The 16,993-nt window shown below is 52.5% G+C and overlaps 1 protein-coding gene across 2 annotated transcripts in view; it reads right to left on the bottom strand.

The window, feature by feature from the left end:
• The window catches only part of PAX7 (paired box 7), a 104,238-nt gene extending 88,116 nt beyond the window's left edge, over positions 1 to 16,122 (bottom strand). The window contains exons 1-4 of one of the 2 annotated variants that reach the window (XM_075113827.1): positions 15,864 to 16,122; positions 13,670 to 13,905; positions 12,869 to 12,998; positions 11,710 to 11,844 (exon numbers count right to left, since the gene is read on the bottom strand). In XM_075113827.1, the coding sequence (XP_074969928.1) occupies positions 11,710 to 11,844; positions 12,869 to 12,998; positions 13,670 to 13,905; positions 15,864 to 15,948 (586 nt within the window). In that variant the 5' untranslated portion in view covers positions 15,949 to 16,122. The remainder of the gene's footprint in view (positions 1 to 11,709; positions 11,845 to 12,868; positions 12,999 to 13,669; positions 13,906 to 15,863) is intronic. The other variant, XM_075113826.1, reaches the window with a different exon arrangement.
• Between the last annotated feature and the right edge of the window lie 871 nt (positions 16,123 to 16,993).

Genomic DNA, 16,993 nt, shown 5'->3' with positions numbered 1-16,993 from the left:
GGCCGGGAAGCAGATGCTTAAACGCAGCTCTTGCACCAAAAGCAGCTCTTTAAAGGGACCACTGCGTTACGTTGATTAAAGAGTAATTAAGGGCGGTGGGACTCCTTTGGTACCGCTCCTAGGACTCTCCCTACCCGGAGGATTTCTCCCTAGGTGACCCAGATAAATTACAGATAGGGCTGAAATAACTTTTGTCCGCGACGGGCCGGGATGAGCCCGGCCCGCAAATCCCCGCTCAGCGGTGGCTAATGAGGCAGTCATGCAAAACGCAGCCAGTTAAACCTGAAAAGCAGCGGCGTGGGGTGACTTCTCCTCCCTGCCAGACCTGCGGGGGCTTCGCAGGCAGGTTTCCCCCCTCCTCCCCAGCCCTCGCAGCCCCTCGTTCACAGCCTTTCTTGCGGGGCTGAGCCCGGGGACCAAGCGCGGCTGCCCCGGCCAAAGGCGCAGCCCGAGACCTTGACCCAGTTTATTCCCAGTTTGGGGAGAAAACCGGGCTCCGGCCGCGGGGCTTTTGGCCAGTCTCCGTGCTGTAGCAGCGACGGGAAGGGGGTTTCCCCGTGCCCTGTGCCGCCCAGACTTTGGGGGGAGGCTATCTGGGGGGTACCACCAGTTCGGGGAGAGATGCTGCGGGGGGATGCGCAGGCCGGCGGGGCGGGGACTCCGCACCATCCCGGCCCTGTTCCCAAAAAGCGGGGCTGCGGTTTTTCCACCTTCTTTTCTTTATTTTTTTTTCCTCTCTCAGCGGGAGGAAAGACCCAAATTCCCCGTGGGGAAGGTGGATAAGAGCTTTAAAAAATATAAATCTCACCACAGGGGAAGACATAGGGAGAGCCAAGGGGTGAAAAAAATAATAGGGGTCGGAGGGCGAGTGGGAGCTTTCCCCGATCAACCTGCTCTTGGGTGGGGAAGGGGGAAAAAATTTCCGCAGTTGCATTAATTCCCCCCTAAACTCTCTCCTTGCCATCCCGCTTTAGTTTCAAGGACTTTCTGCTGCTGCTTTTCCTCCGCTCCTTCCCTGAGCATCCCCCCCCCCCTCCCGCCAGCGCCTTCCCCCCCTTTAGATCTCAGCGTGTTTGCTCTTGACTTCATCCACTAAGTCAATAGTTTGGAGATGCCCTCATCCTCAGAGGCCCGAGCCCCCGTGTCCCCTCCCTGTTTTCTCCTGCGGATAATGGCAGCCTTTTGTCGTGTAATCAAGCTCCCGAGGGGTTGGGAGACAGATATAGATTCTTGGCATTTGTCGGTGAAAATGAAAGCTGGATTAGGCAGAGGCGGCTGCACACTCCATGGTAAAGGACAACAACTATTCCCCCATTGAAAGTCCCATTCTGGTTTGGTTATTTTATCTTTAAAAGTTGTTTGTATTTCTAAAGTGGCTATTGATGCACTTAGAAAGTGTAGCAAGCTGTAAAGCCTCGCTTCAAATGAAAGGCGGACAAAAAAAAAAGAAGAGGAGGTTAAGGGGAGAAAACAGAGTAAGGAAAAAAAAATACCGTCAGAAAAGGAGGGGGGAGAGAGGAGGGGGATGGCAAAAGAGTTAAAAAGATCAAATTCAGCCTGGGTAAAGTTTAAAATCGGACAGAAAAGTCACGAAGTCACAGCAGCCGGGAGAGGAGCGAGAGCGCGGGGCTTTCGGCTCCGCTTTTCCCCTTCCCCGCCCGACTGCCTGCCTCGCAGGGAAAAAATAATTACAATAATTACAATATTTAGGTTTCCCTCCTGCGCATTGAGCTGAGGGGAGGGGGCGGGGGGGGGCCTGTTTGACCGGGATATTTTTTTTTTTCTCCGCGGGGGACACTTGACTCTTTGCAACCGAACTCCAAAGCCGAGCCGCTTTCTGCTCTGCGCTCAAGTTATTTTATTCTTTAGCAGTTGAGCACAACCACCACCCTCTTTTCCTCCTCGGCAGAGGTTTGCCGAGACGCTCTTGCCAAGCAGAACTGGGGAAGGTTGTCCATCTCTGCACTATCAACCTCTGAGCATTTCCCCTCGAGAAGCACGGAGATTTTTTACATTATATATGTGTGTATATATAATTTCCCCCCAAGCATCAGTTGGATTTAACCATCCTGGATCCCCTCGTCCTTTAGATGCGTCTTAATCTGGGACTCCCTCTCGACATCCCTCCCTCCAGTGAACAGAGGGTGGCAAGAACTGGGGTTTTTTGTTTGTTTGTTTAAAAAAAAAAAAAAACACCAAAAACATTTGTTAACACCCCCCAAACTTTTCTCCTCCTTTTGCTGGAGTTTCAGGGATGGAAATTGCAGCTTACCCGCTGCGAGCACATTCAGCCGCTCGCACAGGGGAGGGTTTGTGGCTGGAAGGAGATTAAGGGGAAAACTCCAGGAAAAAGAAACGGAGCAACAAGGTACAAACCAAATAGTCACATTCGCAAGGGAAAAAAAAGAAAAAGCTTCAAATAGCTCAATTTGCTGCTATTTAGCATCAAACAGGCATCTTCTCGAAAAGTGGGGAAAGAATTTAAAAAGAATTAAGAGTTGCTGCACAGAAATAACGATTCCCGCCAGAAAACGCCAGCTTTTTACTAAATACACGCGTCTGTATGTGGGCATATATATACATATAGTCCTTTAAAATCACCAGCAGCTCCAGCTATCTGCCCTCTCTTGGATAATTTACACCACACAAAGGTTGGGGGCTATTAATCCCGTCGTCCCCCCCCTCAGCCCCCATTCCTATTCATGTCAGTGTTTCTTTCTTTTTCCGAGCAATCAAATGTGCCAGAGACAATTGTAGCGAAATTTAAACATGACTGTCCCCTGAATATCCCTCGACATCGAATTGTCCTTTGTACCTTCACCCTCTCCTCTTAAAGACGTTTATACGTTTAAAAATGCAAAATAATGCAGTCGGGGGATCTTTATTAAAACGCAAGACGAGGCTTTGCTCGGATCAATTTTTTCACGAGAAAATAAAATAATTCCAAACCCAAAATCTTTACGAAGTTGTTTAACAGTGGGAAGTTTCACGGACGATTTAAGTACCCTTCTAACTTTAAGCGAGGAAAAAATCACCCGAGTATTTTTAACTCCGCTAGGAAGGGAGTTACTCAAAGGCAGCTTCTCGTCGAGCAATCCTGTCGAGTCAACTTTCCTCCCTCTCCTTTAATTCCCAATAAAAATGCAAATCAATTCGTCCCCATAATGGGAATGAAGGGGAAAAAAAATAAATAAATTCCAGAATTGCGGTCGCTCCGGACTTTCCCCTCCACTCCAGATTTGTGCGCGAATAGAAATGGCAGGAATAAAATGGAATTTCCCTTCGAAAAGACAAAAATAACATTTTTTTCGGACCCCCCCCCCCCCCCGCCCTTCCTTCCCTTGGGTTTGGGGACCTCGGTTTCATAACTATCTTCCTTCCCCTCCCTCTCCCCCTCCCCTTCTTCTCTCCCTCCTTTAAAGATGCCACCAGGTCACTTTGATCCGCGGGCTTTAGGGTCTCCGGACAAAGGCGGCAGTGAAGGCTGAAGGCTGCCGGGTGTCCCCCCCCGCCCCGCTCCCGCACCCCGCCCGGGAGGGAGCCCCGCCGGCAGCCCTGCCCTCGCCCCGCTCCCCAGGGTCAGGCAGAGTGCTGCCTTCCAATTTTAGCAACAACAACAACAAAAAACCCCTCCCAACAGAAGAGTGAAAACCAAGAAGGGTTTTTCCTCCCTCTTCCAGAGCCCGAGCGAGCCCGGGGGCAGGGGACGGCCAGCGTGAAGGGGGGAGCGGGGGTAAGAAGAGATTGCGCTTCCCCTGCCCGCGCAGAGCCCCCCCGAATCTGCGGGGCATCCCTCCGTGTCCTCCCCGCGTCCCCCCCGCCCACCTCCGGCCTGGTGGGCAGCGGAGGGCCGCGCAGACACAGCAAAGGCAGCCCCCTCTTTGAACTCCAGCTTTCCCTCCCCCAGAAAAGACTCTTTTTAAATTTATTTTTTTTGTTTTACGTTGGCAGGTGGAGGCGCAAGGGGAGCATCCCTCGGGTACTGCTGCTGGGGGGAGGGAAACCCTCCATTTCCAGCGCGACCTCTTCGCCTCGCGTGCCCTCTCTCCGAGGAGACTTGGCTAGTCTTTTTTAGTCCTTTTCTCTTTTTTTTTTTTTTATTTTAAACAAGCACTTTTCCTCACCTTCCTCCACGCAAGCCCCCCCAACCCTCCAGTACCCCAGCCCGGCCGGGACCAGCAATGCCTCCCCAGCTCCTAACCTCATGAATGAGCGACCCCCTCCCCATCTCCGGCTATAAATTGATAGATATAGATATATTTCATGAATGAGCCGAGGGTCGTCCCCGCCTCCCCCCTGCCCTGGCTATCCCTGCAGAGCCTATAAACAGCAACGGCCCTTTACAACAATTCATCACAGGACCCAGAGCCATCCAAGCAAGTAATATGTAGCCTCAGATCTAGTGTGTCCCACAAGACAGAGCGCCTGCTAATTAATAGACAGTGATTCCTGCAAGCAGCCCTAGCAGTCTGTAATATGATGAACTTCCTTTGTACCGGTGTCACCACAAATGTTTCTGATAAGGAAAAGCATCCAAGGATCAAAGACTATAAGCTTCTCAATTTCCTCAAGCTGCCTCTACTTTTCCTCACCTACTTTTTCTTCCCCCCCCCCCCCACCCCTCCTTCTCCCCTTCCAGCCCCTCCAAGGAGACGCAATCCTCCCTCTCCCTTCCGGCAGCCCTCAGGTCCGCCCAAGTGCGGGGGGGGCAGCCCCAGCCCGTGCCCCCAAAATATCATCATCACTTGCACCTTCAGATTCTGTCTTTAAAAAAAAGAAAAGCCAAGCTCCGGTGTGGTTCTCGCCCTCCCCCGCACCTCCTCATCCCTTCCCCGCTTCTGCCCAACTCCGGGTGACAAATGTCTTTATAAACAGGCATTAGCTGACATCTAATTTCTTTTGTGGCAAGACCATGCCAAGTGCGAGCGCCCAGCCGGGCCCTCCCGAGCGAGTGCCACCCCCGGGGCGGGGTGAGCCGAGGAGGAAGAGGAGGAGGAGGGTGGTATTTTGGGGGAGGGGGGATGCAGCAAACCTCCCACCCCCGGGCCTGCCGACAAAGCCGCGTCCCCATCCCAACCTTGCCTCCCCCGTGAGCTCCACCTGCGCTTCCCAACTCCTTCATTTCTTTTTTCCTGGGGGGTAAGGAGCCCCCCCAAACCCACCCCTGGAGACTCGGGGTGCTCCACCCGCACCCTCCGGGAAGGGGAAGCGGTGCCCGGCCGGGCAGGAGCAGCTCCCACCTGGGGAGCGCAGGGGATCCCCCTCACCGGGCCGGAGCCCACCGCTGCTTCCCGGACTGGGACCCGCCCAGCATCTTCTCCCCCATCCCCACCCCCCCTCCAAAAAAAAATCCAGCGCCCAAATCGGACTGAAGTTCAGATTAAATTTAAAAAAAAAAAAAAAGGAAAGAAAAAGTAAAACCCAGTGGTGGAGAGAGAGAAATGTGGCAGCTGATTGAAATGGGCTTTTTTTTTTTTTTTAAGAATAGTCTCTATAAATATATAATATCTCCAAAGCTCAGGTCTTAAGAGGGTCCCTTATTTGCTTATTTCTTTTGTAGCAAACGTAATTTTCAGAAAGATACTTCCCCCCCCTCCCCCCCGCCTTACCCTAATGCTCGAGTAAGTACCTTACAGCTTTAAGGCTAGTGTTATATGTGCTTTAAAATCCTGCCATGTAAATTCCCCTGAAAAATTTGGAAAGCTTCTCGGGGGGGGGGGGGGGCGTTGGGGGGGGGAACACGACTGGGAGAGGGGGAGGGGGAGGAAGGGGAGGTTAATCCGGGTTTAATGCTATGATGCAGTCACAGGACCAGGGCTAGGCTGATTGTGTTATCTCTTCCCAACATTTGGGTCTCCCATATTTCACCCAGCCAAATAGCTGCGAGAAAAAAGTGCGTATGGAGGCACTCCTGACGCCTCAGGAAAATATGTTATTAATATCTAAATAACTTCCCAATACTGTCTCTAAATCTCCCCTTCACCACTCCAGATGATGAATTCGTTTGAAGTGTTCTCCCGTCTCATCTTTTCAGTGTCTCTCTCTCTCTCCCTTTTTTTATAACCAGGCTTATTTCAAACTGGTAAATATCTAATTCCTTTAACCACACTGCAGACACGTCTCTCCCCTCTTATATACAATTCTCATTTGGAGAGATCCATATATACATGTCTCTATAAAAGAGAATAAGCCCCGACACAGCCTTAAACTACTACTTTAAATTATTTGGGGGTTAAGAGCAGTGGGGTTTGGGGGGGGATGATCTGTTTGTTTCCGAACCACCCCTGCGCACACCTGGATCGCTGTTTCCCTCACAGCCTTCCTGCTGCTTAATTCAATCTCTGCCTCCTCTCTCCTACCCCAATTACGGGCGAAACCTGGGATTAGAAATAGACCTTGGAGCTTCCTTCCTCCCCTCCCCTATCACGGCATCCATCTCCCCCGCACCGCCAAGTATCCCACCCCTCCCAGTACACGGTAATCTACCCTCCACCTTCGAATTACAGATTATAACCTATAGAATGTATTTCCTTTCCCTTCCGAGCCGAACCCCGGGCACCCCACCTGCCAGCCAGCCCTCCTGATACCGATATTTGCCTGCTATTTTCCCCGGTCTGTAACTGAGCCTATTCTTCTCCCCCAAAGAAGGCGGGGGGGGGGGGGGGGGGCAGATGTAGAAAAAAAAAGGGAAAAAACCCACCCCAAACAAACCCTGGATCACAAACATCTCCCTTATATTATTTCACTGCCTACTGTATAATTGAACCTCTCTCCCTGCATCCTTGTCTTAAGTTTGTTTTTTAAGACGTCTTGTATTAGATTATACTCGTTTATTCCCCCTTCCAACCTTATCTCTCCTCCTCTCTTCTCTCCTTCCCGTCACACTCGATTTAGGAAGGAGTTTATCTTGCAAACATTTGCCTACTTTGTTTATGTAGACCAGGTTCTGCAGCTACTTGTTCCCAAAAGCCACTGTTTGCCTTTGTAATTGTTATCTGTGTTTATTGTTGTACCTCATTTGTCTCAGCTTTTTTTGTGACATGTAAGCTCCGTGTGTGCTCACATCCAGCCCCCCCCTTCCTTCTCCCTCTCCCTGCTTTTTTTTTTCCCCTCCCCTCCTTTTCCCTCCTCTCTCTCCCTGAAATATGCACAGAATAACTCAGCCTAAAGCCAATGAATTGCTTGACACTACCCTATCTCTTTCCTGCCCCCCATTATTAGAGCTGATCCCACTCGCAACACTCACAAATCCCGCCTGGTCTCTGTTTGATTAGATTGCCAACCTTTCGTAATCCCTTGATTTGATGAAGTGTCTATCCCCCCCCCCCCCCCCCCCCCCATACATTTACAGAGAAAGCGCTTGTTGGTTTTAAATCGATGCAGATTGTTTGCTGATAAATTGACTCCATATCCCCTCTCCTTCCCCCCCCTCCCCGCCCCAGCTTGGGAAACAAAGCCCCTCTCCAGGTGTGGGGGGGTGGGGGGTGTCCCCCTCTTCCTCCCGTCCCCTTCCCTCCCTCGAGCCTAATTACATTTGGCAGGACCTTGTACCCCCAAACCCAAACAGCCTCCTCCTGCCTCCAGCCCCCCCCCCCCCCCCCCCAACCCCTATATAAGCGTCACTGACTGCTGCCAAATCCAATCGTTATCACTCCCGAGTGTCCAAATACCCCCCCACCCAGCTCCTCTTCCCACCTGTATGCGTTTCCCACCTCCAATAAAAATATACCACCACCACCCGCTTTCCCCGGCTTTTCCCATCCCACGCAATGTTTCCACGGGCGCAGGGGTGGCTAGCGAAAGGGCGTGGGGGGGTGGGGATTGAGCCGTGATCGATGGAAGAAACTCGGTGCAATAACGCGGAGTTCAGAGGAATAAAGCAGGGCGAGAAAATTAATTAAACACACACCCCCCGCCCCGTGTTTTCACCCCAGATGTCCCCCACCAGCACCGCCGAGCATCCTCCGCAGGCATCCTGCCCTGCACCCCGGAGCGGCTGCCCCCACCCGTGACCGTGGGGTGACACCGCAGGGGGGTGGGGGGGGAGACGCTCAACCCCCCCCCTCCCCCAGTACAAGCCCATCGCCTTCCCCGTAACCCCACGGACACCCCCCCCCCCCCCTTCCCCCGCGTCTGGTTGCAATTACTTCCCGGCCAGGACGAGGCCTCGCCCCCGCTCCTCCCGCCCGGAATGCGGAGCACCTTCCCCAGCACCCCCTTCAGATTTGGGGTTGCCCAAATGCCACCCCCCACCCCCCGCCGGAGCCCCTCGGATCTGCGGGGTGCGGGAGAAGCGCGCATCACCCACGCGTGACCCTCCTTAATAAACCCCACCAGTCATAATAAATAACAACAACCCCAAATAATAATAACTCGGTCTTAACAAGGATAAAAAAAAATATAAAAAAAAAATAAAGTGAAGCCTCATGAATATATGCCCAGGGCTAGCTGGAGTGAGCCGTTTAAAGATGAAAGTGCAAAGAAATAAAGGCTCAATTTAATCTGCCTTAAAACCCTTCAACTTAACGTTTGTGCTGGGAACTCAGAGAGTGAGTACTGATTGGGGATAAATACATTTCTTAGCATGCCTTGGAGCTATTACACCCTTCTCCAACACAGCTCCCTATTCAACAGCCACAGTTTTCATTACCAGCTCTAATAAGTCTTAACATTATTAAATGCCAAGCAGACGATAGAAAGAAACAGGCGCAGGGTGGAAGCTTTCTTTAACACTTAAAAAGAGAGAGCATTTAAGGCTGTCTTCCTCCGGCTCCCCGCAAGGAGAACCCGCAAATGGAGCAAAGGCGTTTGTCAAGAGGAAAAAAAGGCCAAAACAAAGTTTCCCTCCCCCCCCCCCCCCCCCGCAATAATAATAAAAATGCGTTTAAAAAAAAAATCAAACCCCCACAAACTCAGGCAGCAAAAGCCGAGCTGGAGAGCAAGTGTCAGGAGTGCGTTAGTATTTTCATTTTTATTGTAAGCTTCCCGGGAAAATCGGTAGGGTTGGGGGAGGCCGGGGAGAGGGGGTGGGGGGGAAGATCCCTAAAGAGAATTATTATTTCCGAGCAAAAAAAATAAAAGGAAAAAAACACCCAGGCGCACGCACCACCTCCGCGTGTCTGACAAGTTCAGTTACCAATTACCTTAATTGGGCCATTAAAACTTTTCCCGACGTGAAAATATACACTGACGGCGGTAAACTTTTCCTTGGTTTTTGTTTTTTTAATGATTATTTTAATTGCCCTCGGTCCCGTGGCGATCGCAGCGCTCGCGTCCAGCCCGCTGCCAACCCGCTGCCTCTGCGGTTGATGCTCAAAGCCCCAAAGCAAAGCCTTTTTGGATGATTTCTCCGCAAATTTACGGAGTCAGGGCGCGATTGCGGGGAGGGAAACACCAACACCACCCCCCAAAAAAAAAAAAGCAACTGATAACTGGGGATTTATGGCAAGGAACGGGCGCGGATCCTGCGCGCTCGGGGGTAACGCGGCGCTCCGCGGGCTCCGGCATCAGGAATTTGCCCAAATTAGCACTCGATTCAATCCGGGCTGGTTTCATAAAGAAATGGGGGCTCGTGTTTTATTTGTCCGCGATATTACCCATGAAGGAAGAAGAGAGCGTTTTGTTTTGCTTATTGACACGCGCTTCTGCATGTTATTAAGGAATAAAAAAGCCTCCAGCCCCTTCGCTCCTTTTGGTTTTGGGGGTGGCGATGGGGAAAACGCGCACGGACGAGGGGGAAAATAAAAATCATTCGGCGGTTTAAAAATTATATCTTCTTTTTTTTTTTTTTTCAAGCGACGAGGCTCAACTAAAATAAATCTTAAAACCAAAAACTTTCCCGCGCCCCACAAATAAAACTAAAAACACCCCAAAGTGATGGGGGGACCTTGTCGCGGACACAATAGCCCCGATTTGCAAATGAGCATCGCCTGTTTCCAAATCACAAGCAACATTTTGCAACGTCCAACGGCTATCCTTTTTCCAACAGACGGTCCTATAATATTACAAAACTATCTAACAGCAGGGAGTTTTGAATAATTTATCTCCCTTTCTTCCCTTCCTTGGCCCTTTGTCCCAACTTTTTCTCCTCCTCGCAGAATTTTGAATGAGAATAGACAAGCCCTCCCTCCCCCATCCCTTTACTCCATTTTTAAGGCAGCCTAGGGTTTTCCCCCCCTGTTTTCCCCCCCTTTCTTTTTTTTTTCCTCCTTTTTTTTCTTTTTTTTTTTTTTTTTTCCTTCTTCTACTGTTTGCTTTTGTGGTCAGGAATCTTTTGCTTATAAAGCTTCAATAGACTTGAAGGTCTTTGTAAGTGAAGTTCATCTTCAAGGTTGGAAAAAAAAAAAAAGAGGATCGGATCCTTAAAGAAACCCCTTTTGTGCACCTTCATTTAAAACTCCCAGTAACGTTTGATGGTGACACGGAGAAGCTCTTTTTTTTCCTGCCCCAAATTCCCCCCACTTCAATATACCCCCACTCACCCGCGTTGTCCCAAAATGGGGAAAACTTTGTCAGTATGAGAAACTTTTCCCCCTGCTTCCCACAGCCGGGCCGGGGACCCCCTCCAGACAGAAAACAACCTTCACCATGCTCCCTTTTGGACCAACACCGACGATATCGCAAGTCCCCCGACGCACCCACCGACCCAGCCCCAAGAGGCCTGGGCCATCACCATTTTGCCATCACTTTTGGAGAAAAAGAGCGAACCCCAATTTCCAGAAGCCCATTCCCAAGACTCGTATCATTGCTGGTTTCCCCCCCAAAATACACTGAGCTCTGCGACACGAGGAAATCATTTTCTGCCTCAACCGACGCAGCCGCTCCTCCCTCCCGGTGCTTAAAACTTCCCCATCTTTGCAGACACCCTCATTGATAAACCTTAATTATGCCCCCTAAAAATGCCATTCGCCCCCCCTCCCCTTTTTGGGGGAGAAAGGGGAATCTTCACCCCCAACAAGCTTCCCAAAAATAAAATTACAAGTGCCACAGGGCCGCCTCCAGTCATGCCTCCTCCTGCACCCCACTTTTACAGCACAAGAGTTTTAAAAAGTTCAATTTTTCCTCCCGTGAGAGGAAAGCAGCACCGGTGGGAGATGGTACCAGGGCCCCCTGCTCTCCCCCACTGCCGGCCTGGCCTCAAGCCCTTCATCAGAAATGCCAGCTTTATTTTTTTCCTGATTTTATTTAGGGGTGCAGACACCCCCCCTCCCCATCTCCTCTGATCCCAGGCCCCTCATCTCCCCTCAGCGCTCCGCCGGCACCGGTGGCTCTGTGGCAGCCCCAGCGCAGCGCCCATCCCGGCTTCTCTAATTGATATTGATTGGCCAAATCGGTCAACTGTCAGCCAGAGTTTCAGGGGACCACTTAGAGAGCAGGAGAGAAATCTGTTTAACAAATTCATTTAGGAATCGGAGATGCCTCCCCCCCAGCCATCTCCTTTCCCACTTTATAAATAATTGATCCAGAGCAAAACACCGACAACTCTTCCTCCTGGGAAAGCATCCTCAGCCCGCGGGGCTGGGTACCACCTTCCCCTCCCAGGGCCCTGCACCACACCCTCCACTCTGCCATCAGTCATTTTTCTGAAAGGACAAATGCAAGAGGCTCTGGAGCCATCCCCTGTCCTGCTCCGGGTAGGGAGGGCCGTGTCCCCTCTCCCAAATGTCCCCTCCAGCCCAGCCCCGCGAGGGCGCGCACGGCCGCCTTTACCTTTGTCGCCCAGGATGCCGTCTATGCTGTGCTTGGCCTTCTTCTCGCCATCTTCCTCCTTCTTGTCGCAGTCATCCTCTTCCTCTTTCTTCCCGAATTTGATGCGTAGCACACGGCTAATCGAACTCACTAAACCTCAGACAGTCAAAGACAAAAAGGCAAGTATAAGCTGCCTGGGAAGGCAAGGTGGGAGCCGGCGGGAAAACCCAGGCCAGGGCTGCATGACTTGGGCAGGAGGCCTCGTGCACGCACACGAAGGGCATCTGCACCCCCTTTTACCAGGGGTGTGCACCTGCCCGATCCTCTGTGCCCTCCAGAACACCCCCAGTTCATCCCCCACCATCGCACCGAACTGCCAGGTGGACCCCCAAAGTTGGATGCGCTTATTGCCGTCCCCCTCCCAGACACCAGGCACAAGCAGCACCCGCTTGTGCTCAACACCCCACAGAGCATCACAGCTGGCGCAACGCCCCGGGGTGCGCACCCCCAGGGTCATCACCTGCTTTGTAACAGGGAAATTGCCCCCCAATACCCAGCTTTCACCCCAGCCCCATATGTGACCCCACAGCCTGGATTCAGATCTGGGCCCTGGCCTACTCTGGGGGAGTTGTGCCCAGCAGAGAAGGCTCAGCCACCCCACCCCCCCAAGACAGAGGGGAACTCTCAGCCAGGACCTACAGAGCTTGCACACCCCTGCAGTCCCAATGTTGGGGTGCAGGGTTGCCTTCCATGGGTGATGGGGGTCCCTGGCTGATGGACACGCTGCTCCGCAGCCCCAGCTGAGCAAGCAAGTCCCAACGGGGCAACCGGGGTCCCCTTTAACCCTGGGTTTGGGCTCTGCCTCTGTGCATGCTCCCTCCCTGCCAGGAGCCCCCCTGCTTTCAAGGGAGTCAGAATAAGTTGGGAAAACTGGGTTGTTTGTGTTTGTTTTTCCAGCAGACTGCAGTGCGCCCAGGGCACAGCCCCCCCCTCGCCTGGGGTTCCTTTGCTTCCGTGGGTTTGCTTGGGGTGATTATTTTTTTCTCCCCCCCCCTCCCCTATCAAAGCAAAGGCCGAGAGGATATTTGTAGCCCCTGGAAACATTTTTGGTGGTGACAATAATTTCCCTCCATCCTCCTGAGGGTATCAGGGTGTCCTTCTTGCCAAGCTGCCTTCTCACCTGAGGGCACGGTGCTCCGGTCGCAGTGCCCATCCTTCAGGAGCCTGTCTCGGATCTCCCAGCTAAACATCCCGGGGTTTTCCCGTTTGTATTCCTCGATTTTCTTCTCCACATCGGGAGTTGCAACCTGCTTTTGTGATCAAGGGACACCGGTGCGTGCCCGCGTGTGCAGAGAGAGGGAAGGGGAGAGAAAAAGCGCTTTTAATTGAGAAGAAAAGCTGTTCGGTTCAGTCCAATCCTCCTCGCCCTGGCTGCTAGTTTTGGGGCTAAGAGTAGGGATTTGAAGGGGGGAAAAGGAGGAAAAGAAAGCTGGGAAAGGCCCTCCTCTCCCAAATGTTGGCCACCCTAAAAGTAGAGTCTCTGGGGCTAAGGAGATCAGCCAGGATGGGCTTCTCCTGAGCCCCGGGGGGTGGTGGTGGGGGAAGGAGGCAGGAAGGGATGCAGGGGATGCTTTGGGGGGGGTGGTTATAATACACCCAGTGATTTATTGCTCCCCAAAACACCCCGGCTTGCCTCCTTCCCACACACCGGGGCTGAAGCAAATGCTCGAACGCGCACCACTTGTTGCACGTGGGGAAAAAAATCATCATCATCTTAATTTATTCATAGCCTTCAACTCTGCACTGATTTCTACACATCTGAGCCTGCAAATCGCAGCGTTATTAAAGCCCCTTCCCCTCCTCCCCTCCTTCCTGGTGTGTCCACCTGGAAAAACTTATACACACACACACACACAAAAAAAATCTTAATTTTGATTTTTAACATGAGGGCAGCTCAGCTCGGCCCCCGCATTGCACTCACCCTGGGCTTGCTGCCTCCGATGGCTCCGGGACGGATGGAGCCCGTCTCCTGGTACCTGCAGAGGATTTTGGAGACGCAACCGTGGGAGACCCGCAACTGCCGGGAGATCACGCAGGGCCGGATCCCGTGGTGAGCCATCTCCACGATTTTATGACGGATGTGGTTGGGAAGGGGTCGGCCGTTGATGAACACCCCTCCGAGCTGGTTCACCCTGCCCTGGCCCAGCGGGGTGGAAACTGGAAAGCAAAGGGGAGAAAAAATAACCCCAATAAAATAAGAGGGAAAAGTTAAAAGAAAGGGGAAATCCAGCAAAACGGGGCGCATCCCTCCCCGCACCTTCAGCTTCTCTCCCGGTATTTGATTTTTTAAAAGAAAGTAGAAACCTCTCGCCCATCCCCTGGCCTCGGTATTTATCTCCGCATCCCGGGGAAGACTTTTCCCATCCGTAGAGGGAAAACAAGAACAGCGCACGACCCGCACGCCCATCGCCCTGCGCTCCGAGGTGGCACAGGCGTTAGCGTCTCTCTCTCTATATATATATTTTTTGGCACTTCAAACCTATGTTTTAAATTATATCTGACGTTTTAAATAAGGAAACCTTGAAACCCACATGGCAACCCCTCCAAAACTTCCCATTTCCCCCCCAAAAACAGCGCACTCCGCTTCTTGCTTCAAATCAAGGTGCTACCTGCTTTCAGACAAACTTTTGGAAATAACCTCTTTAAATACCCTCATGGGGGCCTTTTTGGGGACGGGGGATTTTTGTGTGTGTGTGTGTGTGTGTGGTTTTGGTGGGGGGTTGTTAAGCGGTTCGGGGAGGCGCGGAGCGGGCGCGGATCCCCCGCCGCCGCTTCCCCGGCACCTTGCGCGGCGCGTCCCCGCCCGGAGCGGGGCACCGGCGGCTCCCGCGCCCCCTCCCCGGTTTGGTTAATATCTCGCAATGTAGATCTTGCAGATTAATACGATTTCACAGGCTGGAAATTAAAAAAAAAAAAAAAAGGCGAAAAAAAAAGAGGTGGGGAGAACTCAGCTGGGTAATTTGCAGAAAGGCTGGAGGGGGCGAGGGACAGGGAAGGCGAGGGGGGGTGATTTTTCTCTTTATACAAAGAAAAGTCGATACCAGAAATTGCCTCGCGATTTAACAAGAATCATGCACCACTAATTCCAAGTCACTTGGCCAGCACTCCCTGGATATATCATTATCGACAGATAACACTCGAGTGGCCAATTTTACATTCAAGAGGTACTAAAACCGCCGGCCGCTCTCTCTTTTCATTATTCCCAGTCATGTTGTGCAAATATTGTTGTAATCCTTTGATCCTTTCCCTTGCCGTCTGTTTTACTTCATTTGCTACAGAAAAGCACTTCAACAAATCCCCCCAGCTTGTATGTTTTGCAGCCTGCGTGGTTTTCCACAGGTTTGAGTTTCGCCACTTGATCACGGTCAGGATGAGATTTTCCTGTTTAATAAATGCGGGGAGAGGGGTCCCGCTCTTCATTTTGCCCTTTTTTTATTATTATTATTTTTTAACGTGTGCCTAGAAATAATAACCCCGTAACACAAAGAAAAATAAAGCAGATGATGGGGAAAGTCGATGCGCTGCGAGGTGGGGATGACACTTAGCGAGGTGACAGCTACAAAGTGCCCCCCCTCTCCCCTCGCCAGCCCCGGCCGCGGACAGCTCGGCTGCCCGCAGCCAGCGGGTGCTCCCAGTTTAGGGGTTTTAATCTTATTTTTTTCCCTCTTAAAGTTGAAAACGATTAATTTGGTTGCTTTTCCCCACCTTTCCGGGAAGATTAACCCTGCAAAAGTCCCAACGATTTAAAACAAAAATTTAAAAAATAAACCCAAATCAGGAGAACCTGTCCCCCCTCCCCCAAAAAAAACCTCTGCGGGACGCGTGAAGCTGCTTTAAGTTGGGGAGGGGGGGTTAAAATAAATGAAAATACAAGCTCTAAGCCGGTATTTTCGCGGGGACGGAGCAGCTCCAGCCGGGAGAAGGAGCAAAATAGCGGCGGGAAGTTGGATGTTCGGGTCGGGAACACCCCCCGCCCGCCCCGGCTGCAAAGTTTCGCTGCATCCCCCCCCCCCAACCCGGAGCAGCCCAGCCCGGCCCCCCCCGTTACGGCGGGGTGCTGGGGGGGGCGTGCTGGGGGGCAGGAGCGCTTTAGCGAGGTGCTTTCCCAGACCTACCTTCCAAGGGGAAGCCTGTGCGAGGGTAGTTTTGCCCCGGAGCCGGGCGCATCATCCGAGGCACCGTCCCGGGGAGAGCTGCCATGGTTTGGGGAGGGGGGGGGTTCGGGGTGATGGAGCGGTCCCGTCCAAACCGGGGGGGGGGGCACCCCTTGGCCCCGGGAGAGCCGAGAAGGGCGGGGAGGGGGGAGATGCGGGGATGCCTCTCCTCGGAGCCGAAGCGCTTCTCTCTTCCAGCCCGCGGCTGCAAAACAAGGGAGAAATCTTTGCTCCAAGGAAAAAAAAAAAATAATAAAAAAAAATGGGGGGGTGGGGGGGTGGGAAAAGGAGGGAGGGGGGAAATCACCCACCAGAAATTCCTCTTAAAGTTTTAGGGCTATGTCAGAACCGGCCTGAGCGGGCGCTCCGGAGGAATGTAACCCGGAGCAGCGGACACATCCGAAGTTGCCTCGGTGCTGGGCTGGGCTTAGGGCGGGGGGGGGGCGGGGGGGGGGGGGGCGGGCGGGCTCCCCCTGATTTTGTTGTTGTCGCTTTTTTTCTTTTTTTTTTCTTTTTTTTTTTTTTTGAAGTGGTTGGTGCCTGTCTCTTCAGGGATGCTCGTGCTGGGGGGGGGGAGGAGGAGGAGGAGGAAGGGGGGTGTCGGGGGGGGGTTGGAAGTTGTCGCAGCGCCGAGGCCGGGGCGGTGGGAGGACGAGCGGCTGTGATAGGCTCCGCTCCCTTCTTTTCTTGGGGGCCGGGGCCGGGGGTACCGCGGTGGGGCGGGGGGGCCGATGGGAGGCAGCAGCTTCCCCAGGCGCAGGAGCCGCCGTTGCCTCCGACTCATTGATTTCTTTATTTTTAATATGTTATTATTCATTACTAGGCTTGGCATCCTTATGATGGAAAGCTGGGGTCCCCCTCCCCCGGTTTGGAAACCTATTGGGGGTGACAGGAGCGAGGAGAAAGTTTAGGAAAGGTTTTGGGGGGGTTGGGGTTTTGGTTGGTTTTTTAAATTCTTTTTTTTGCCTAAGAAAGTTGGGCGCGCCCGGAGCATCCGTGCGGGTCCCGGTGGGGTAAGGGCGGCCCGGGGTGGGGGGGCTGATCCCGGCCCGGGGGCTGCAGCAGGGATAAAAATAAAATAATAATAATAA

This window comes from Phalacrocorax aristotelis, chromosome 19 (assembly GCF_949628215.1).
Source record: "Phalacrocorax aristotelis chromosome 19, bGulAri2.1, whole genome shotgun sequence".
NCBI lineage: Eukaryota > Metazoa > Chordata > Aves > Suliformes > Phalacrocoracidae > Phalacrocorax > Phalacrocorax aristotelis.
The sequence above is the reverse complement of the archived record's forward strand: the minus strand, read 5'-3'. Positions and strand labels throughout refer to the sequence as shown.